The sequence below is a fragment of the Mesoplodon densirostris genome, chromosome 3 (assembly GCF_025265405.1).
Source record: "Mesoplodon densirostris isolate mMesDen1 chromosome 3, mMesDen1 primary haplotype, whole genome shotgun sequence".
NCBI classification, from domain to species: Eukaryota; Metazoa; Chordata; class Mammalia; order Artiodactyla; family Ziphiidae; genus Mesoplodon; species Mesoplodon densirostris.
This window is the reverse complement of record NC_082663.1, coordinates 166,165,833-166,188,209: the sequence shown is the minus strand read 5'-3', so window position 1 is coordinate 166,188,209 and position 22,377 is coordinate 166,165,833. Positions and strand designations below refer to the sequence as shown.

The 22,377-nt window shown below is 44.9% G+C and overlaps 1 protein-coding gene across 7 annotated transcripts in view; it reads left to right on the top strand.

The window, feature by feature from the left end:
- The window catches only part of TENM2 (teneurin transmembrane protein 2), a 1,009,203-nt gene that overhangs the window by 756,325 nt on the left and 230,501 nt on the right, over positions 1-22,377 (top strand). For all 7 annotated transcript variants that reach the window (XM_060094960.1, XM_060094959.1, XM_060094962.1 and 4 more), the window contains one exon: positions 10,934-11,056. In XM_060094960.1, coding sequence (XP_059950943.1) covers positions 10,934-11,056 — 123 coding nt within the window. The remainder of the gene's footprint in view (positions 1-10,933; positions 11,057-22,377) is intronic.

The window sequence follows — 22,377 nt, the reverse complement described above, 5'->3', positions numbered from 1 at the left end:
AAAAAAAAAAAACAAACAAGTGGGGGAACTTTTCAAACGTGTTCATCCTTCTTGAGTTCCAAACATGTAGGTCAGGGAGCATCTCTCTCCCAGGCTGGTATTAGAGGAGACACCAACCCCCGCCTGGAGGTGAATTGGGTAATACCTGAGTTGGGATCTTCCATCGAGTAATTGGGGGTGGGGGGGTGGAGAGGGAGCACCAGCCGAAGGGAGGAGGATGGCTAATTATGAGCCGTGTTGAATGTCTTTCTGCTGTCATTGCAATGCTTTGTATAAGCCAAAAATGCCACAGCAGTTACAGTGCTGCTACCTGTTGAGAGAAATGTGTACCTTCAGCAGGAAAGAAATGTGTGGGACTTAAGTGTCACTTAAAGCCCCTGAAATTAGCTCTGCCAAGTAAATTGTCAAGAACTCCAAATAAGCCTAATTGTGTCATTTATCTAATTGCAGAGGAAAATGTTCTTTTTTGATGGATTTAGGTGGCTTGCATTCCGAAAAGAAAGTATCCTTTTTTATCCAGACTAGCTTTCTCCCGGTAAAAAGTTGACTGTGTTGATATTAAGCACATCAGAGAACCAGGATTACCATATCTCTGGGATTTTCAGTTCCTACTGTATGATCAATCCCTGGGAGAGAGAACTAATTTTTTTTTTAACGTGATGTTTCTTTCCATCAGAATCAAGTTTTAAATGTTTTACGTTAGGCATGTGAAATCCACTTAACTAAAAACCATTTAAGAGGGGCTTCCCTGGTGGCGCAGTGGTTGAGAGTCCGCCTGCCGATGCAGGGGACACGGGTTCGTGCCCCGGTCCGGGAGGATCCCACATGCCGCGGAGCGGCTGGGCCCGTGAGCTATGGCCACTGAGCCTGTGCGTCCGGAGCCTGTGCTCCGCAACGGGAGAGGCCACAACAGTGAGAGGCCCGCGTACCGCAAAAAAAAAAAAAAAAAAAAAAAAACCATTTAAGAGAAAGAGCAAGCCCAATTTACTGTAACATGAGATTTTTTTATTCCTGAGTTAAAAAAAAAAATCCTTGAGCGAACCATGTCAAAAATTAAAAATTGAAAAGAACACTGGCAGCCTCCCCATGTGCCTAATTTGGCTTTGCTGAACAAATGACCAAATTGAAATGAGAATTACATACAGGATTTGCTCAACGTCTTTATTTCTTCAACTCATTTCTCACTCCTGAAAAATTACCAAGTTCACACGCAGGAGGGAACACATCTATATCGACCATGACATCCTTGAACCGGGTAGAAATAGAAAAATGGTGATTTTAGATTGTAGGTGTGAATGAACTTCTGTGGTAGAAGTAATTTGCCATAGAAACCCGAGCTAATGAATTTAGGATCAGAAAGAACCACAATGCCCCTTTTGTTGACTAATTTATTTTTGCTCATGCCCTGCATTGCAAATCATAGTAATAAAAATCTTAGGTGAGAGGAGAAGGCTTCTCTGCAGTGCCCTCATGGTCTGTTTTTTAAGGCATTTCATTGCCCATCAGCTTCTCTGTCTTTAAGGAGGTGGACGAGACAGTAGAGAGGGCACCAGACAAAGAATCAAGAGACCAAATTTCAAATCCTGGCTCAGCCAGTCATTGGCTGTCATGGGCACCATCTGTACAGCAAAGGTGTGGACCAGACGACCTTGGAGCCCCTCTTGACTGTGGCTCTGCCATTCTGATGGGATGCAGAAAAGGAAGCCACAAAGGTGTCTCTGATAGGGGATTCAGGCCAATGGGGGAAGAATATCTAGATGAATATACATCCCCCATCTTCACTGGTATTGGACCTTGAGCTGACAGTCGTCCTGCTATGAGTTGGGTGGTGCAGTACTCAGGCCGTAGGTGTCACGGGGCTCAGGTTCAAATCACCCCTCGACCACTTACCAGCTGCATGTGACTTCAGTTCCTTGAGCTTCAGTGTCTTCATCTACGAGATGGGAGAATAATATACACACTCCATAAAATCGGTGCCTGGCACCCAGTAAGGGCTTAATAAAAGTTAGCCGTGATCACCATTGTTGTAATGACAGAGTGATCCGAGACCCAACAGGAAGTGAGACACGTTTCTTGAGTGCCTCCTTTGTGTTTGATACTCCCAGGTTCCTGTCTCCTTTATATCACAAGGCCCTACAAGGTTGGTTTGATCACCCCTCTCCCCATAGAGATATAAAGGGCTGAGAGCATGTGCTTGATTCCATAACCAGCTGCCCCAACTGTGAGCCCTATCAGTGTGGGCAAAGTTCCCAACACCTTTCTGCCTCAATCTTTTCATCACAAAATGGGAATGATAACAGTACCCACCTCCAGGTTTACTGTAAAGGGCAAATAAAGTAATGTATACCAAGTGCTCAGCAGAATGTTGGCCCCTGAGTCAGTGCTTTATAAAAATGTTAGCTTTTATTCTAGCTAAGGAAAGCAAAGCTCAGAGAGGTGAATTCATTGGTACAAGTTCATCTGCTTATGAGTAGTAGTGTGGGGATTTGAACCCTGATGGGACTGAATCTCTCAGGGACCCAAGATAGGGAGATAGCTCTTCCTTTATCCTGTTCCTAAGGCCCCCTGGCTTGGCTGCCAATCTCAGGCTGCCTGGCTGTGGGTTCTGGGTTCAGTCAGAAGGCTCACAGGGAGTGGTTTGCTGGGGGCTGCCCGGGACTCAGGAAGGGAAGTGAGTCCAGACTCTCTTTCCCTCATTTGCTGCAGCTGAGGGAACAGAGTAGGGCCAGCGCCCTAACGGCCACCTCCCAGAACCCCCTCCCCACTCCCTCCTGCAGAAGGCTATTTTTCACGAGAGAGTTCCCCCTCTTTGTTCCAGCACACACAGCACATCTCCTGATCGATATGACATCTCATCCTCTAAAACATTCATGATGTCTGCTTCCTAGGATTCCGGTGGCCGCATGCCGCGTGCAGCCCACGTCGCCTTCCTTTTGTAGTTGGTGGTCTTGTGGACCGGCCCCCTCTTGAACAGGACTGCTGGTTGCTGTTCTTTAAAGAAAGACGAATGATGCTTGGATTGTTGACACCAAATGACAAGCTTCGGGGTAGGGCGGAAGAAAGATGCACTGAGGTGTATGTGTATGGATTGTGGGGATGTGTTCTGCTATCACAAAAGCTCTTAAAATCCGAGACCGTGATTTATTTGAAGAATAAAACCTACCGATGTTATCATTCTCTAAAGGTATTTTGATCACATGGGTCCTTTCTTGGAGAAAGAAAGGCTTTTATTTTAGTTCTTTCCAGGGAAAAATAGCAGCAGGAACAGAGTAGTCTGGGGTGGGAAATGATGCTCTGTACATTGAATGGCTCCAGGTGTGTATTTATCAGCCCAAGGATGAGCTGGCTCGGTGGACAATGGGGTGCCTGGCCAGCATCGCCTGTCCTCCAGTGTACGTTCCTGGGGACCCCGCACCAGAAACAGAAAGTGGATGTCAGCTCATGGGTCTGTCTTACGTATCGATCTGCCCGGTGATGCTGGGAGCCAGGGGGCCTTGTTAGAGGTCACCTGAGCACACCAGACACCACACACCCACACTGTTAATAGCTGCCACCTGCAGTGCAGCAGGTGCAAGGGGACGAAGCGGGTGGGGATGACACCGGCTTGGGGGCACCATGCACCCTACAGCGGCAGGGAGCCCCGTTTGTTTCCTCCAAACACAGGAATTGATTAGTCTCATACCACTTCCCACTCACTGTACCATCCCAAGCCTGTCACAGGAATAGATGAATGTGCCGGTCCCTCCATGTGGATTCTTCTTGTCTCGGGAACACACTGCTCTCCGGTCCCAGAGCTGTCTCCTGCAACTTTCACCTTGTCCTCATGGCAGACATGCAGGCCAGAAAGTCTCCCTGCTTTTGTGAGGGACTAGAATTAGAAAGGCGCAGACAGAATGCTTGCCGAGGACCACTTTAGCACCATAGCTGGAAGATGAGAGAGTGCAGGTAGAGGGGTAAATGCAGGTGCATTTCTCCCAAGCCCCTCTCATATTCCGTGGTCCTGCCAGGATTCTAGTACCGTATCTACAACTCATCCTTCCTCATCTGTGTTAATTCCTGTGCCATAAGCCTTGCAACCATTTTGGAAGCTGTAGGCTGGAAGTTAGACACAGGCAAGTCAGTTTTCAGAGCATTCTTAACAGATAGGTGCACAAATCCCATTACTAGTAAAGGGATTTGTGGGCGTAACTTCCCTGCAGGGCTTTGAAAATTTATTCCATTCAATGTATTGCAATACAATGGGGCGAAACTAAAAGAAATCACTTCACCAAGGTGGTTTGGAAGGGATTTTTATTTTTTAAACTCCTTTAAGATTTAAAAATTTTTAACTCCTTTAAGACTTGGGGCATTTCTGAGAATGTTATCCCTCATGGTTTTGTTTACATCTCTTCTTTTAGGCAGAAGGTCATTTTGGCACTGACAGCCTTCCTAAAAAGGATAATTAATACGTTAATACATTGCAGTGGGCCCTCACCTCTTTAAAGAAGACCCACTGTACTGCATCCCTGAAGGATGATAAGTAAACTCACCAAGGAAAAAGTCACCAAACATATTGATTGTTAGCCAGCAGGACGGTAAATTGAAGTTGTCCAACAGATTTATTTTCTATTGACAACAGCGATTCCTTTAAGTTAAATAGCAAACTGGTTTTTATATTTATAGAGGACTAATGACTGCTTACACAAGGAGGTGTCTGTTCCCGACTGAGCCTTGACCGTTTTTAGCAAGTGGTTCTGTAGCCCACCTGCCTTGTTCAGCCTTGGCAAAGTAGTGGTTCATTTAAAGAACTCCAAGGGCCTGGTGGCCTCCAGTGAGGACTCAGAGGGAGTGAGTCACTGGCAGGAGAGCATGGTGGTTGACTCTGCAGGTACAAGTGTCTCAGTCTGAATCCCAGATTTCCCGCTTCCTGGCTGTGTGATCTTGGGCAAGTCACTTGACCTCCCTAAGCCTCCATTTCCTCATCTAGAAAATGTAGATTATATTACCACCTCACAAGGTGAGAATGAAAATAAGTGAGCTTTCATCCTCTTTAGAATCCTCCAGGGTCATCCCATCTCACCCAAATATAAGGCAGACCCCTTCCAAGGGCACCCACTCCCCACCACTGATCCCCCCCAGCACCCCACACTCTTCTTTTCCCCTAGCTTCACTCAAACCTGATGTCAGCATTGCATTGCTTTCTTACTTCCTTCAAGCCTTGTCTCAGATTTACCTATCACAGGCAATCATCTTTAATTGGTCTACAATTAAACCAAAAAACGTCAATTTCCCAACCGCCATGCCCTGGCATTCCCTAGCCCTATACTCTACTTTTCGCTTATGTGTTTAGTTTCTCTTTTCCCCTGAGAGCGAGGAACTTGTCTTGTTAACTGCTTTATTCCTGGTGCCTAGGAATACACACCTAACACACTGTAGGGGCTCAATAAATACCTGCTGAATGATAAATGATGAATAAATGATGCAAATAATGTAATTAGCCCAATACCTGGCACAGTGCCAAAATAAATATTCATTGTCACCATCATCAAGGAGGCTCATTTGCAATGTGTTAATTTTCACTACTACTTGCAAAAGTGCCTTTACAGATTGCCTGTGCAAGTTCGAGGTCAGCATTGGTGCATTTGAGCTCGGAGTATTCCGCTGCGGTTTTTTCCGTCATCTGGGCAGGGGCCCTTTCAGAATTGGCTACATTTTCCACGGGAGCCCTGGCGTTGTTGACTAAATCAGGTGATGTCAGGGTGGGGAGACCCAGCCCTGACCCTCCCCATCGTCCTGCCTTGGTCTCTGAAGGAGCTTTGCCGTCCTCTCTAAGGCCCTTGTGAATCTGATCGCAGGCTGAGCCACAAGACCCAGCAAGCTTGACTCCCTCCTCCCCTCCCTAAGCTCTGCTTGGCCTGAAGGCTTCCATTTTCAAAGGGAAAGCCCAATCTCTTCCTCCAGTTATGTATTGACAAGACTGATCTTTAAAGATACCCCCGGTTCCTGGGGACCTGCTCGGCAAACGCAGAACACCCGTGGCCCCCGTGTTTGCCCTCTTTGACAAACAAAGGCTGAGCAGCTCTCTGGGGAGCGTTGCTGACATATTGATTGGCCCTCTTGTCAACTTGATCCTCTGCCAGCCAGGGAAGGTTCTAAGTGGCACCCAGCAGGGCCCACACGTACCCTAATTACTATTTCAGACAACCCCCATTCCAAGCTGCCACTTTTCAAGGCCTACAGTCTCCTTCCTTGTGGTTGCTGGAGAATTCTTTTACCTGCAGCCAACCCCTCTCTCTTCCCTTTGCTCTGGCTCCCCCTGAGTATTTCTATCGGACCCCATCTGGCATAAACGCAGGCAACTTCAGTAAGAAAATAGCACCATAACTCCAGGTAGGTCTGTTTATTACTCCTGCTGAAATCTGGAATCTGTGTGTGGTCTGTCCATCCTATCTTGGTTCATTTTCAATACTTGATAAAAGTTTTCTGCAATTAGCCAGAGGGATACTTTCAGAGTTTGGCTGCCCTATGGTGTTTTTGGTGGCTGATTTCCCAGCTGCCACCTGGATTACATGAACTTCCCCTTGGAGCCTTTCCCTGTTTTGTCCCTGCTGACCCATGGAGCCCCCTTGTTGCATCCCAGGATCTCTCTTGAGCAGAGCCTGTCAAACCATGATAAATTGTGCATTTAGGCTGTCAGTGGTGGGGGGGGGGGGTGAATAACATTAGGGAGAGGGTCTCCCAAACTCATTTCACTTCTGACCCTCAGATGGTCTGAACAGGACCTTTTGGGATGAGCTGCTGGAGCATTTGTGGGGATTGGGGGGAGGGGACCACCCCCACTGCATCCAGATGTCTTTTGGGAGAAATTGATGAGGCCAGTGTTCACCCAAAATCTTGAGGTGAAGAAGCAGTAACTCTGGCTACTCTGAGGCTTCTCAGCTTTCTAAAATGATGAGGCCAGTGTTCACCCAAAATCTTGAGGTGAAGGAGCAGTAACTCTGGCTACTCTGAGGCTTCTCAGCTTCTAAGTCTGATTCTGAGAGCAGATCAGAATTGGAGATATTATGACATAATGTTTAAAGAGCTACTTGTTCTTGTTGTTGCTCATAGAGGTAAGGTAGTGGCCCTAAATATGTGCAAACTCTTCCTGGCTGGGTTTTAGAAAGGATCCTGACCCGGTAAGTGAATAACTTTAAGGACCGCATGGACACCTAGTGTATAAAAGTGGAATTTCTCACTTACCGTATACTTGAACGTATCAGTCAAGATCGGCTCAGGCATGCTGCTGTAACAAAGAGCCCCAAACTCTCCATGGCTTACAACAGTAACAGTTCCTTTCTCCAATCATTCTGTATTCTATCACCGGTCAGCCATGGCTCTGGACCGTGCTGTCCTCGCTCCAGACCCAGGCTGATGATGTGGCGGAAGGAGAAGGTATGCAGCGTGTGTGGTGAGATGAACAAGGTGAGGAACTATGATGTAACCCCCCCCTCAGGAACGGGGTGCTGACTATACAAAATTGGCGATTCCTCAACCACAGGGAGATTATCATGAGTTGCAAGAAAGAGACCAGGTTTGCCGAGATTCCACTGCAAACCAGAATTTGTAACCAGATCACTATGAACTATGAAGCAGCCAACTGCCTCCCACTGTCATCCTCCTCGTATTCCAAAAGCCCCCTGTGATCAAACTTTACAGTCACCAGCTTCCTCGTCTGTGAAATGGGCATGATGATGGCACCCACCTCAAATGTAAGCTGCAGGTCTTGAGATAATATCTGTAGAATGTCTGCCACAGTGCTGGCCATAGAAGGGGTCCAAGGACTGGCAGCAGGTACTAATACTCTAATCATCAAAAAGCTTCTCTTTGCAGACCCCTCCATATAGTTGCCAGCACTGTTTCATTCCCTCCTTTACACCCCTGTATTATGTGTGTTTTATTTATAAAGAGTATCATGTCCTACAATCCAGCCCCTCACATCTGCCCCCATGTATCATTACTGATTCTAATGAACACTTACGGGGCACCTTCTATGTTCAAGATACTCTGCTATCAACAAATCTTCAGGGGGTGGCAGCTGCTGAACTTTCCTCTGGCCCTAAGCAGCCATTATCCTACCTGTAAAGGGGAACCTTTACAAAAGGTAAAGAGAGAGACTGACTGATTTCTCAGCCCCTGCCATCAAGCAAATCAGTAGCAGAATAAGAAACAGAATTCTCATTAGTCAGGAAACTCATTTACTTCACAGCTCCCTTGGGTCTTTATCCTAAGGACACTTCAGTCCATCCCCACAGGCCAGAAAGATATTCTCATTTTCCTACTGAAGTAAGAGAGAAGGAATAGCTGACGAAGAAAAAAATAAAAAGTGCAAACAAAAGCCTATTTCAGACTCCCCGCAACACCCCGCCTACAAAAAAATAAAATAAAAAACCAAGAGGAGGTTGTTGTACCCCGATATAGTTCGCACTTATTTACTTAATGTTCAATTCAACAACAGAAAGTATGCCCAAACTTGAGTTTCGTTTTGCAACTTGAGTTGCATCGCTTCTACTGGGAGGACAGAGTTTATGCACCGCAGATTTGGCTTTGGTCCTTTTTCCGTCTTCATCTCACTTTCTTATTTCTCCTTTCACTTCTGGGAGTCGTCTGAGAAGTTACTTGTGTACTCTGACCCGAACGCTTCTCACCGCATCTGTGGTCTTCTTGTTTTCAGAATACTTTTTTTTTTTTTTAAATAAAGAGATGCTATGGAACCCAAGATAAAAAGCAAGCGGGGGCAGGTGTCTTTGCAAACGGAGACCACCGTTTCGTGGATGCCCTCGGTATATCCAGTAAGATTGGGGTATTGCTCGCTCTCTGATCTCCCACAGCTGATGGTTGCAGTATGTTCTGCACCTTGGAATGACAAGATTGAGTACCAGGAAAGGGGAGCAATTTTGACAAGAGTTTTCATATTGATGGGGCACTGGGGAGGTTGTCATCTTTGCCTGATGGACCCATCACTTCCTTTTCTAGACATGAAAAATCAAAGCTTTGTAAGGCCTGGGCCCCAGCTGGATCTGCAGTATGTATTTGTGTCTCTCTTAAAACACAGAGACCCTCCTTGAAAGAACCGCATCTCCAGTGCATCAGCAAGCTGGCTCAAGGCAAGCTCCGATAACCCAATAGTATGTTTTTTTGGAAATCTTTTAAAAGTAGCTAATTCCTTGGCTCCCTTCACCTGGTAATTACAAATCAGAAGCTATCGTTATCTTGAAGCTGCCACGATTAGTTCTCATGTCCTGGCCTCTGTACAGTGAAAATATGTCATTATTTGAGGCAATCGAATCTGGCCTCTTCAACTAAGTGACCTACATAGAACAGATAAACTGCAGGAGAAAATTAGGTGTTACCCAGACAGAAAGTGTGCAGTAAATGTCACTTATTCTTATTAGCATGTATCATCTCGAAGAGTTGCAGCCGTGGGCCTTGCACTTCGGAGTAATGTGGAGAAAGAAAACTTGGTTCTGGGGTGGGGATGTGTGTAAGAAAAAAGCAGATGTACACGCAGGGACACCTTGCCACCTTCATCCATGGCCATCAGTCTGAGCTGTAAGGTTTGAAGATAGGTTTTTAACCTTAAAAGAATGCAGCCTGACTTTAGGTGGTGGTAAGCAAGCAGAATTAATTGCTGTGTGAACAATTTCCTAAGCATTGTTAATTGCGTTTCCTGTGGTTAATTGTTTCTCCCATCCCCAGCCTCATACTAGGAACCTTTCCCTGTCAACAGCCCTTTCCCTCCTGCAGTGCTGGAAACGTAGCAAAGGCATCAACCTGTGTCTGGTTGAAATGCCAGACAGACATGTGGTGGTTATTGCCTGGTTGAGAAATATGCAGGGGAAGGAAGTCCTTATTTTTTCACAAAGGAAGCATTTCTTAGATACAGACTTTGAAAGAATGCAGGTGTGTGGAACTTGCCTTTCACTCCACACAGTATGAACAACTCATCAAGAGCCATCAGACATTGGGGGATATTGGCTTAGCTCAACTAACCGGGACGTGGGGAGTTGGCACCAACAGAGTGACAAGGACCACCAGAAGGAAGTTTGGTGTCTGGAGGTTGGAGGTTGCATGGGAATAAAACGAGAGTTTTGTAGGCGTGCTTGTTTGCTTAGCAAAGAAGAGGCAGTGCTTCAGAGCTCTGTGTCTCATCTTGGACTGTGGGGAAGGGTAAAGGTAGGGCAGGTGAGAGGGAGAGAGACAGTGAATTGCCGTAGTACTATTTCCAGAAAAGAACTCCATTCCATCACTACCCCCAAGCTTATTCCACCATAGGCTGAAAAGATACTCACTTGTCAGGAAGAGGGCTGGAGCGGAAAAATCTTTTTCAAGTTTGAAACAGGGAGGTGGGCTTTACCGTGGGCCAGTACTACTGCAGATACTGGAGGCTGCATTGGTATTTCAGCGCAGGTATAGTCTCGTCTGCACCAGACCAGCAGGCTGGCCCCACTGGGGGAGGCTTGATTTGAAACAGTTTTAGATTGTGAGCAGTTTGGAGGAAAGTATTCTTTTCAATGCCCCTGGACCATCAGTCTATAAACAGCTCCGTCCGGAGTGCAGGAAAGGCCGGGAGGGATGGGGAGTGCCCTTTACAGTGATTCCAGAGGGGCATTTTCCCCTTTATGGTGGCACCATTTGGAAGGTCCGGGCTTTGTTTTCCCCTCCCTCCTCCGCCCGCCACTGGGGATGCTCTGCCCCTGAGGCTGTTGTTTCCTTTCCACTGGGAGAGGAAACCCAACTACCCAGATCTACTTGCCTTCTGTATTTAGCTAATCCCTGAGGTCTGGGGCAAGCCAGTGTTGAACTGCAGCTTCCTTCAAAGGCAGTCATTTGGAAAAGGCACCTGGCCCTCCCCCTTGACATCTGCATTGCTGAATTCTCTATTCATGTTTTCATTACTTTGTCTCTCCTGCAGCCATGCATCTGCTCGGACTCAATTGGCAACTCCAGCCGGCAGATGGACACACCTTTAACAATGGGATAAGGACCGGCTTACCAGGAAACGATGATGTGACAACAGCGCCATCTGGAGGCAAAGGTGAGGTTACAGCCGCGGCTCGCCCTCTTGAGGCCACAGGAAAATTCAGAGCTCCCGCCACCTGGTTCAGGTTTTCTAATCCGAATCTTGTAAGGTATTGCAAAAGGGAGAAAAAAAGCCCTGCATTTTCTAGGTACCCCCGTTCAAAGCTGTCTGCTGTTCCTGTCTGTGAGCTGTGTCTGGCTGGAGCCACTCGGAGCTGGCGCCGTGCCCGCTCAGAGCCATGTGCACCCCTACGCTATCTGCAGCGACCGGCAGGGTCTGGAGCTACTTGAAAGCATCTCAAGGCCTGGGCAGGAACAGCAGCCACAGCAGCAGCGGGAGCAGCAGGAGAAAGTCCTGCCTGATGGGGAAAGCTGAGAGCAGCAGGCGGCACGGGCCAGTAGACTAGAGCCGTCTCCCCAGGGGAGAGATGCAGCTTCCCCAGGGAGGAAGCACCACCTGGCAAGGCATGAAAGAGAAAGACCCGGAGCTGTTCCGCTTCGTGGGAGAAGAGAAAGGAGTTTTGACAACTCGGGAACAAAGCTTCCCTTGGCAAAACAGTGAAGGGAACAATAGAAATGTTTACTGAAGCAATCAGGCAACTGTATTTTTGCAGGAAAAAAAAGAAAAAATTAGGTGCTAACAAGGTGCTAAGAAAGAGGAGAAAAAAACAGAACCATGGGGAAGTGGGGACATGGGGCAATTAAGAGACAACCAACGGCAGCCAATGGCACCATTAGGCAGGCTGGCATGCAGGGTAGGGAGGATGCTTGATACAGGATGGAAATCACAAGCAGAAGAGATTGCACAGAAGGGTTCTCCAAACACAGAATTTTTCACTCTGCCTCTTAGCACACTAGGCAGTTCACCTGACATTTCTTAAAATACCCCACAGGGATATTTCAGCAATGGTAAGGGAAACATTTATTGGGTGCACCTATTGTGTGCCAGATTTAACGTTGTGTCACTTCCATAACCCTAAAGGGAGAAAAATGATCTTGGAGAAACTGGGGCCCAGGATGTTTTAGAAATTTACCCCAAATCCAACAAGTAGGCAGGTACAAATTTGAACTCAGGTCTGTGCCGTGTGCATCTTTAAGGGAGCTGTTGGGTTTTTCCTAGATCAGGCGTTTTCCACAGAGGATATTCCAGAATCATCTTCCCATAGAGGTGTACATTAATCAGCCCTGAGATGCTAATGTTGCTTAAATTAGCCTCTCCGGAGCTGTCCTAATGCTTCAAGTGTGACTTTTTCGTCTTTTGATCGAGGCTTTAAGAGTCGTTCTCCTCATCTATCCTAATCATTACACTAAATTAACTTTAAGTCAGCATGAAAAAGTTTTATCTGAGGATGAAATTATATGCTTTCCATTATCAAGTGACTGAAACTAGACCTGAAAATGAAAAGTATATTTTACCTTAACTGACCCAAAAGCCAGGAGCCAGATTTGCTGGCCTCAGATTTGCAGTCTGCTCATCTCCAGGGCTTGACACCACCTGTAAATGTAACTTCAGTTGCCTTTACTGCAGTGGTTCTCAGCTGGGGTGTTTTTGCCCCCTAGGGGCACATCTGGCAAGGTCTGAAGACTCTTTTGATTGTCACATTTAGAAGAGGTGCAACCAGCATCTAGTAGGTAGAAGCTGAGATACAGTTAAACAGCCTACAATGCACAGGAGAGCCTCCTACGATGAGGAAGTATCCCATCCAAAACGTCCGTGGTGCTGCTCTTTGAGAAACTGCTTTTGGGGGTCTCTGTTATGTTTGATCCACAAATGTCCTTTAATCTGCAAATCAGCACTCCATCCTTTGAAAAGAGTGCAGAAGACACATTTTAAATGTGAATATGCATTTTTTTTGCACAGGGATGTATTTTATGTCCATATGCCTACTGAGATTACATACAAACACTTTTTTTTTTTAACTAAAAAACAATTTTTTTTTTTTTTTTTTTTTGGCCGCTCCTCGCAGCTTGTGGGATCTTAGCTCCCCGACCAGGGATTGAACCCAGGCCCTCGACAGTGAGAGAGCAGAGTCCTAACCACTGGACCGCCAGGGAATTCACACAAACACTTTTTAAATAGCATTCTTCACAGAAGGGAATCACTGATAGGCATTAACTTCCATAAGTGAAGGTCGGCCTCTCCTCCCATTTGTGATTAAGCTTCATTTCCAACCCCACTGGAGCCTCCCACACCAGCAGGACAGAAGATTCCTGGAAAAGAACAGGTCCTAACTAAGAGTATGATGTCTCTAAATGAACAAAGAAACATTTTCCATGGTGTCTTTGGAAAGGCCAGAACTTTTCCCCTCAGAGGCCACCTGCTTTTGAAAATACTGTGTGAGTTGTATAACATCACACACAGCAGAATATTTTCCAAATGAGTTCTGAGCCAGAAAAGAGGTTACCAAGTCATTGTGCAGTGAATTTTGTCAAGAGGACTTTTATGATAAAGTCTGAGCATTTGAAATTGCTTAAAGTTGAAGTAAAACTCAGAATGTCTTCTTTCTGAATGCCAAAACAGTACTCTTCCTGTGACCGAAGGGATCAGATCTCTTCTTAAGTTGTTGTGAGGTTTGGTTTTAAAAATGACTAGAGGGCTTCCCTGGTGACGCAGTGGTTGAGAGTCCGCCTGCCGATGCAGGGGACACAGGTTCGTGCCCCGGTCCGGGAGGTTCCCACATGCCGCAGAGTGGCTGGGCCTGTGAGCCATGGCCGCTGAGCCTGCGCGTCTGGAGCCTGTGCTCCGCAACGGGAGAGGCCACAACAGTGAGAGGCCCGCGTATCGAAAAAAAAAAAAAAAAGACTAGAAAGGTTTGTGTTTTCACACACCCACCTCTTTTTTTTTTTTTTTAACATCTTTATTGGAGTATAATTGCTTTACAAATGGTGTGTTATACCTGCCTAACTCTTTTTAAAGGCAATGATCCTATGTTTGAATTTCTTTACCCAGTGACCTACCTCCTCTGCACAATCCAAATCTATACATTTAGATAACCTGGATCAATTCCAATCGACTACTTTTCCAGTGTTTCAAAGAGACAATCAAGATATATTGGCAATAAATTAATTAAATACCACCCTCTCTATTTTTTTTGTGCTGTGCGATAATCCTTCACTCCGATAATGTTTTAATCAAGATACACCACACATTGCCAGGGAGGTTAATCTTATTAAGCAATTACTAGGTAAGTATCCAGCAGAAGCAAATTAAAATGTAAGCAAAACACAGGCATGTGAGTCCCATCTAAGATGGCACATCGATAGAGATTTCATTACCTGGTCTTTAGGAGTGTTTACACTGCTCAGATTTGGAAAGGAGTCTAATAGACAGGGCAGCCTACACACTCTGATATGTTAGTAGAAACAAAGCACTTGATTAATTGGTTGGGAGAATATATGTTCTTTGGGCTTTGTCTTCCCTTTTCCATTTGTTGTTGTTCACGGTTTATTTTTTCTCCATTCTCTCTTTCAATTAAAACTTAACGTGGTTGATTTGGTCGTTGGATTTCACATCAAGGAAGGAGAGCCCACAGACTGCCAGAATCACTCACCATCTCAAGTGTATTTCTATGTTAAAAGGGACGAACTCATACGTCTTCATTACAAGAGCACAGAACACTTTTTCTATAGGTCTGGGTTTAGATAAGCCTTGAGAACGAAGATTCAATACAGTGTTCTGACCTGGTCAGATAGCATAAGGGAATCCAGTGTGATTGGCTAGGTCCAGAGGCAAAATATACAAGAACTTTTAAAGGGCACATCATATGTAGTGAATTTGTGCACTGATCTTAAGAAAGGATAAACTCCCAAGTAGAATTTCATGGGTCACTCTCAAAACCTACACTCATTTTACATTCAAGGTGTCCTCTATATCTGGGGTCAGCAAACTGCATCTCATGGACCAAATCTGGCCAGCCACCTGTTTTTGCAAATAAAGATTTATTGGAACACAGCCACGTTCATTCATTGTCCCTGGCTGCTTTTGCACTCTGGCAATGGAGTTGAGTAGGTGCAACTGAGCCTAGATGGCCCCCAAAGCCTGAAATGTTTACTCTCTGGCCCTTTACAGGAAAAGTTGGCTGACTAGTCTTGATCATGTACAAACCCATTTCTACGTTCCTCGGACTTGTCTGTAACTACAAGTTGTAGGAGACTAGGGAGAAAGACAAAACTCCAATATATCAGTTTTTCCTTCTTGACATAGTGTTGGGTATAATATATTCTCGGATAACTTCGCATTGACAGATGCTCTATACTACAGGGCTCTGGGGTTGGTCTGACTAGATGCAAACACCAGCTCCATCACTAAGGAGCTGTGTGCATGTAAACAGGTCATTTGCCCTCCCTCGGCCTCTGAGCCATCATCTGTAAAATGGTACCCCCTCATAAGCTTGCTGTCCCCCATAATGAGATGTCACTTATAGAATATGGTGTGTGATATCAGATACTTAATAAGAGATCCACGAATATATGTTGTTTTTCCTGACATCATCATAACGTCTCTCGGTCGGTCCATTTAACAAGCCTCCACAGGCTGCCACTTCTTATGAGGTGCTGTATTTTCCAAAGGCACAGGCTGCCTTCGGAATGTGAAGGTAGACAATCCTACCACTTCATCTTTTTCCTTTACCTTCTAAGAATTGGGACAGGGCCTCCCTGGTGGCGCAGTGGTTGAGAGTCCGCCTGCCGATGCAGGGGATACGGGTTCGTGCCCCGGTCTGGGAGGGTCCCATATGCCGCGGAGCGGCTGGGCCCGTGAGCCATGGCCGCTGGGCCTGCGCATCCGGAGCCTGTGCTCCGCAACGGGAGAGGCCGCAACAGTGAGAGGCCCGCATACCGCAAAAAAAAAAAAAAAAAAAAAAAAAAAAAAAAAAAAAAAGAATTGGGACAAACCCCAATGAAGACTTCTTCTCAACCACGTGCTTGATGAGGTCAGTAGGAAGCAGGACTTCCCGTTCCCAAGGGCCAATGTGCAAGAATGAGCTGGCCAGCTCCTTGCAGCATTATTTGTCTCACTGCAGCTTGAGTTCCATCACTGCCAGCATGTCTGTTTTAAGCCCCACCATTCTCGGTTTATAACTCAGCTGTAAACATTTATTTGTGCCTGGAGCACATTTCTTTCCTACCCTTCGAAAAAAAAATCAGAATTTCCAGATGGTATGCAAGTTGGAAAAAAATGGCAAAGACTGTTATTCTGTTTAGAAACATGTTTTTCTACACTTGCCCTTTCAGCAAAAACTTCATAATGATTTTTACTAGTTGGCTTAATGTATGGTGCTAGGAGCCAGATTAGCAGGGAGGTTGGTAATTCTTCCTCTGGCTCTCATCAGCCTCTCAATGAACACAGCCCAGGGTTCCAAAATGATCACTTCCCTACATGGGGCTTTTTCAAAGTCGGTGAAGTTCCCAGAAGGACAAGGGGTCATTATGTTTGAGCCAGCCCTTGAGATACTGCACATCTACTGGCAGATACACCAACAACCTACATACCAATGCAACAACTCCCCTCATTTTGGAGGCCCTACTATTCTACCGTTGTTACAGATGGGTACCACTTAGTGCATCACATTGGTGGATCTCAGCTTCTGATTGCCCTCCACAAGCCGTTCCCAGTTGCATACTTTCTGTTGTACGTGGCATCATCGTGGCTTGACATACGTATTAATCATGAGATCCAGTTTCCCTTCCTGCTACATTTGCCCTTACTTTCATTGGCATGCTTCTCTTTCAGAGAGACCTGCACACCCAGAGCTTGGTGTCTGCTCTCTGCTTGGATACGCCTCTCTTTGTCTCTCTCGTATTTAGCCCAGGGTCTGAAAGGCAGTCAGCCTAGTGGTTACGTATGTGGGTTTCTGAAACGGTTGGACAGAGCTTTTGATCCCAGCTCTGCCACTTAAGACCTGTGTGATCCGAAGCGAGTCACTTTACTCCTGTGGTCCTCTTGTCTGAAAAACAGGAAAAACAATCATAAAGGAATCAGGAGACTACATGGCAAGTTGTAACCACTCAATAAATTTTTTAGCTGCTATAAATAATACTAATAAACTGAACTACTTATTAATATAGAAGTATGTTCACCTGAACAGTCAGATGTGTAAATATCTATTAACACCCTGAGTGGCAGAGATTTGGCCATTTTTGTCTAAGATGACAAATGGAGGTTTCAAAAGAAATAAAGGCCATGTGTAGTTCTGAGTGCTGAAGGATTTTATAAAAATCATTATTGCTGTGTGATGTTGTGCATACTATAACAGCCGCAGTGGACGCTCAGGATGGAAGTCTATTCCTGAAGAATAGCCAGGCAACAGCCGGGTGAAGAAGGCTCCTGGGCTGCTGCTAACTCAGATGAGCTAGTGAATCTAATGTCCTTAGGAGAATCTTTTCGCCTATCTTTTGGTTAAACAGAATTCACAGATGGTTGTCCTGATCCCCAAATAAATGGAAACGAGGTGTGACGACTGAAGCAATATTCTGAATTCAACTTTATTTGCAATAGATAAAAATATGTGAGGCAGAATAATCTGCAAGGCAGATTTATGCCAGGGTGCCTCCAGAGTTCAGTTTAAGTTTAGGAAGTATTAACATGAGGCTTCATTTCCGTGCTATGACTGTGAGTCCATTCCCTTTATCACTCGTTTGGGGAATAGCCTTGCTGCTTCCATAAATGAATTATGGCAACATTTTCTGAAATGATTAGCTTCTAATGTGGCTATGGAAGGCTGTTGTTTTGCTCCACATCAGTCTTATTTAACTGGTTGGAATTTAAGGTACATGTGTCTGAAATAGGCAATAGCTTCACATTTCCATGAGCAATCTTCCGTGGAGTTATAGACGTGGACTATCCTGTGAAATTGATCATTAGAATGTTACCTCTAAAATCCTAGAAATCTCATCTTTAAGCTGGAGATGAATCAACAAGAACCAATGTGTCTTAAGCATCTGCTTCTTAGGGCAAAATGATCACCATCTCCACTTTTCCCTGTGCAGCTCATAGATAGAAAAGTTGGACATGGAAGCCATGGTTCTGGGAGATGGAGGCTGGACTCCATCCTGTTTGCCAGGACACCACACTTGGTCATTGCCTAGAACCCAAGGGTGGTGGCCGGACTCACACAGAATGATTACAGAATGGTGTTAAATTCCTCTGTTCTTGATACTGTCAATACAAACCCAAGGGTCCATGGGACCCTGACTTCAGGATGCCTAGATAATGGATAATGGGAATATGACAGACACCCCAACGTTGATGTTGACCAGAGATTACCTAGCACTACAGTCGATGCTTGATAAATAGTCGTTGCATGAAAATATGAGTGAATGACCCACCCAGCATTGCTTGGCACGTTCATGGATCATTGTGAAATAAACACATGGCTGCTTTTCAGTTGCCCGCCTGAGAAGCAGCTAGAGCCCACATTAACAGCTGCAGTTTGGGTGTTAAACTGGCCTTTGCTTTCTCTGGCCGTAGCACTTTAATTCATGCAGTAGGTTCCCCCCCCGGGTCTGCAGATGTATTGACCACTCATTGTGTATTGATTTCAGCTGCTCTGGAAGATGTCTGTTTCATTACAGCCCACTCCAGCCCTGGGCCCTCTTGTAGTTAATAGTGCACTAGGCAGCTGATATCATAAACTATCAATAAATCATCACATATTTATCCTCCAAATCTGGGATAGTTACAGGTGTTTTAAAGGCAGCACAACAACTGGATAGAAAGATGTAAAAGTGCCTAAAATTCGCGTCCTATGTTACCCTGGTTAATTCTCAGAAGCAACCCCATTATACAGAGGAGTAGACAAACTCAGAGAGGGGGAGGGATCAGCCCGAAGGCACATGGCTAGTAGTTGTCAGAGCTGGGATTCAAACCCAGGGCTGACCAGCTCCACATGCAACATTGCCTCCTGAGAACTCAGAATTTCTCCATATGAGGACACCCATCTTGGAGGTAAAGGTAGAAACCATAATTACTTTGTTTCCTTGTTGAGTGTCTCTCAATGGCATCCTTTTAGGGGTTAACCATGTTTGTGGTCCTAGAAGAGCTGGCATGGCTCCAGGAGCCCAGGTTCTGATCCTTGTTTGTGGGACTGGGAGCCTGGTCCGGGCTGCTGGCCTCTTTGACCTTGGAGGGCAGCAGAGACCTCCTGGACATCAACCCAGGGATTTGACCTCCAGGGACAGAGTCATGGAGATGGTTCCCCACGCTGGCTGTAGCAATTTACAAAAGCCACCTTTCCTTTTAATCTCTTGGGAGGCAGTATTGGCCTGACTTTTCTCTTCCTTTTATTATTTTTAAAGTTACAGAAGTTATGTCCACTCATTTTGAAGGTTCTTTTTTTTAAAAATTTATTTATTTTATTTATTTTTATTTTTGGCTGCATTGTGTCTTTGTTGCTCTGCGCAGGTTTTCTCTAGTTGTGGCGAGCGGGAGCTACTCTTGGGTGCGGTGCGCAGGCTTCTCGTCGCAGTGGCTTCTCTTATCGCGGAGCACAGGCTCTAGGTGCGCGGGCTTTGTAGTTGTGGCTCGCGGGCTCTAGAGCGCAGGCTCAGTAGTTGTGGCGCATGGGCTTAGTTGCTCTGTGGCATGTGGGATCTTCCCGGACCAGGGCTTGAACCCATGTCCCCTGCATTGGCAGGAAGATTCTTAACCACTGCGCCACCAAGGAAGTCCTTGAAGGTTCTTTTTTAAGTATGTAGAAAAAGTCTTTTTTCCTTTGGCTGTAAAGTCTATTAGTGTAACAATTGGCAAATTTGAATAAGATCTATAAATTAGATATATTTGGTTGTATCAATGTTAATTTTCTGTTTGTGATAACTGTACTGTGGTTCTGAAAAAGAATGACCTTGTTTTTAGGAGAAACACTTGGAAATATTTAGAGGTAAGGGAGCCACCTGTTTATAACTTAACTCAATGTTTCAGGAAAAGTATATATTTATGTACAGAGAGGGAACACAAATCTATGTAACATTTATGGAATCTGGGTGAAGGATATGCAGGAATCTTTGTACCATTGTTTGAAATTTTTCCATAAATCTGAAATTATTTCAAAATGAAAATGTTGGGCTTCCCTGGTGGCGCAGTGGTTGAGAGTCCACCTGCCGATGCAGGGGACACGGGCTCGTGCCCTGGTCCAGGAAGATCCCACATGCCGCAGAGCGGCTGGGCCCGTGAGCCATGGCCACTGAGCCTGCGCGTCCGGAGCCTGTGCTCCACAACGGGAGAGGCCACAACAGTGAGAGGCCCGTGTACCACAAAAAAATAAAAATAAACAAAATAAAAATAAAAAATGAAAATGTTTTATATATTAAAGGTATTTAGATGCAGATGTATATATATATGTATATATATATATATATATGGAAAAAGTGAAAACTCTTTGCAAAAGAATAATTCAGTTGCATATGTGGAAAGTTTAGTTTGAAAGCAATCACTGGTTTGTTAAAAGGGATGTTACCTTCACTTTCTGATAACCCCTCCCCACCGCGGACAACACACAGGCGTCTTTGTAGCACAAACCCAGAGATGACCTTCCTGGCTTGCTCTGTAGACCACAGTAGGCTAAGGTGGAATGCCCCTTAAGGAATCTTTGGGTCCAAACCACTCTTATGGAGATAAGGACAATGAGACCTGGAGAGCTGAACTGCCTAAAACTAGCCAGCTGCTTAGTAACAAGGATGGGAGTTCAACAGCATAGTTCACTTACATCCCTGTTCCTTCCACAAATGGTTCAGCATCATAAAGCATCAGGATTAGGACCCTTACCTTTTGGTTGTTAATCCAATGACCTATACACTAGACTCCAGCTGCCTTGGCTCATTTTTTTTGTTTATAAGACTTTATACAAAAGATAAATTAAGAGTTGACTCATGATTTTTCAGAAGGATTCATAAGGAAGTTTTCTTTAGGTAGTAAATTTCCCCATGGAGCTTTCCAAGGAGAATTTAATTTTTTTTTTAAAGCCGGTTTCCATGCAACTTTTCAAAGTAAATCTTTCTTAAGGCTCTCATTTCACCGAGTAGTCACAGGGGGTTTGTTAAAATACCCCATCAGATGGTCAGATAAAACTTGATTCAGTTCAATAAGAATTTATAGATGGGTTGCCAGGTGCAAACCACAGAGAACCCAGAGATGAATTTGTAGCCCTGCCTGACCTCAGGGAGCACGGTGTCTAATAAGAGACACTTAGAAAGGCAAGTAAAATCAACATAGTACCCAACAACAGTGCTGCAGTAGAGTTAAGTGTAAATGCTATGAAAACGCAGAGAAAGAACCTGTTTATCTGGCAGGAGGCAGGGTATAAAGGATAAAAGAGCTTCAGTGTGAAGGTATAGCTGATTGGATCTTCATTTCAGTGTTACTAAGTAAAGCAGGATTTTCAATAAACTAAGCTAATCAATAAAATAACCAAACTGGCTTCTAGAAAGTCCCACCAAAAATCAGTAATGGAAATAGAGCCTGACTCCCAGTTTTAAGCTTGTTCCCATAGTTAAGTCTATTCCAGAAGAGTTAGACTCTCCCCTCTCTCTTGATAGATACATACATACATACATATATACACATATATGCACATATACATATATGTAAGTATATACATGCATATCACATATACACACAATGTCTTTTTGAAAATCCTTTACTCTGAAAAGAAAGCCATGGAATATTACTCAGCCATAAAAAGAAATGAAATTGAGTTATTTGTAGTGAGGTGGATGCACCTACAGACTGTCATACAGGGTGAAGTAAGTCAGAAAGAGAAAAACAAATACCGTATGCTAACACATATATATGGAATCTAGAAAAAAAATGGTTCTGAAGAACCTAGGGGCAGGACAGGAATAAAGACGCAGACATAGAGAACGGACTTGAGGACACAGGGAGGGGGAAGGGTAGGCTGGGACGAAGTGAGAGAGTGGCATGGACATATATATACTACCAAATATAAAACAGATAGCTAGTGGGAAGCAGCTGCGTCTCACAGGGAGATCAACTCAGTGCTTTGTGACCACCTAGAGGGGGGGGATAGGGAGAGTGGGAGGGAGACGCAAGAGGGAGGGGATGTGGGGATATATGTATACGTATAGCTGACTCACTTTGTTATACAGCAGAAACTAACACCATTGTAAAGCAATTATACTCCAATGAAGATGGTAAAAAAAAAAAAAAAGAAAGCCAGACACTTTCCCTTATCGTTTTTCATTCTTTTATTTAATTAAATGTAACTAACATTTATTTTGCTATTATTATGTGCTAGGGACCTTCTTTATGTATCTCCATTTGTTACTCTCAGCCTATGAGATAGTTATTATTATTCCCATTTTAACAAAAAGAGACTGAAGACC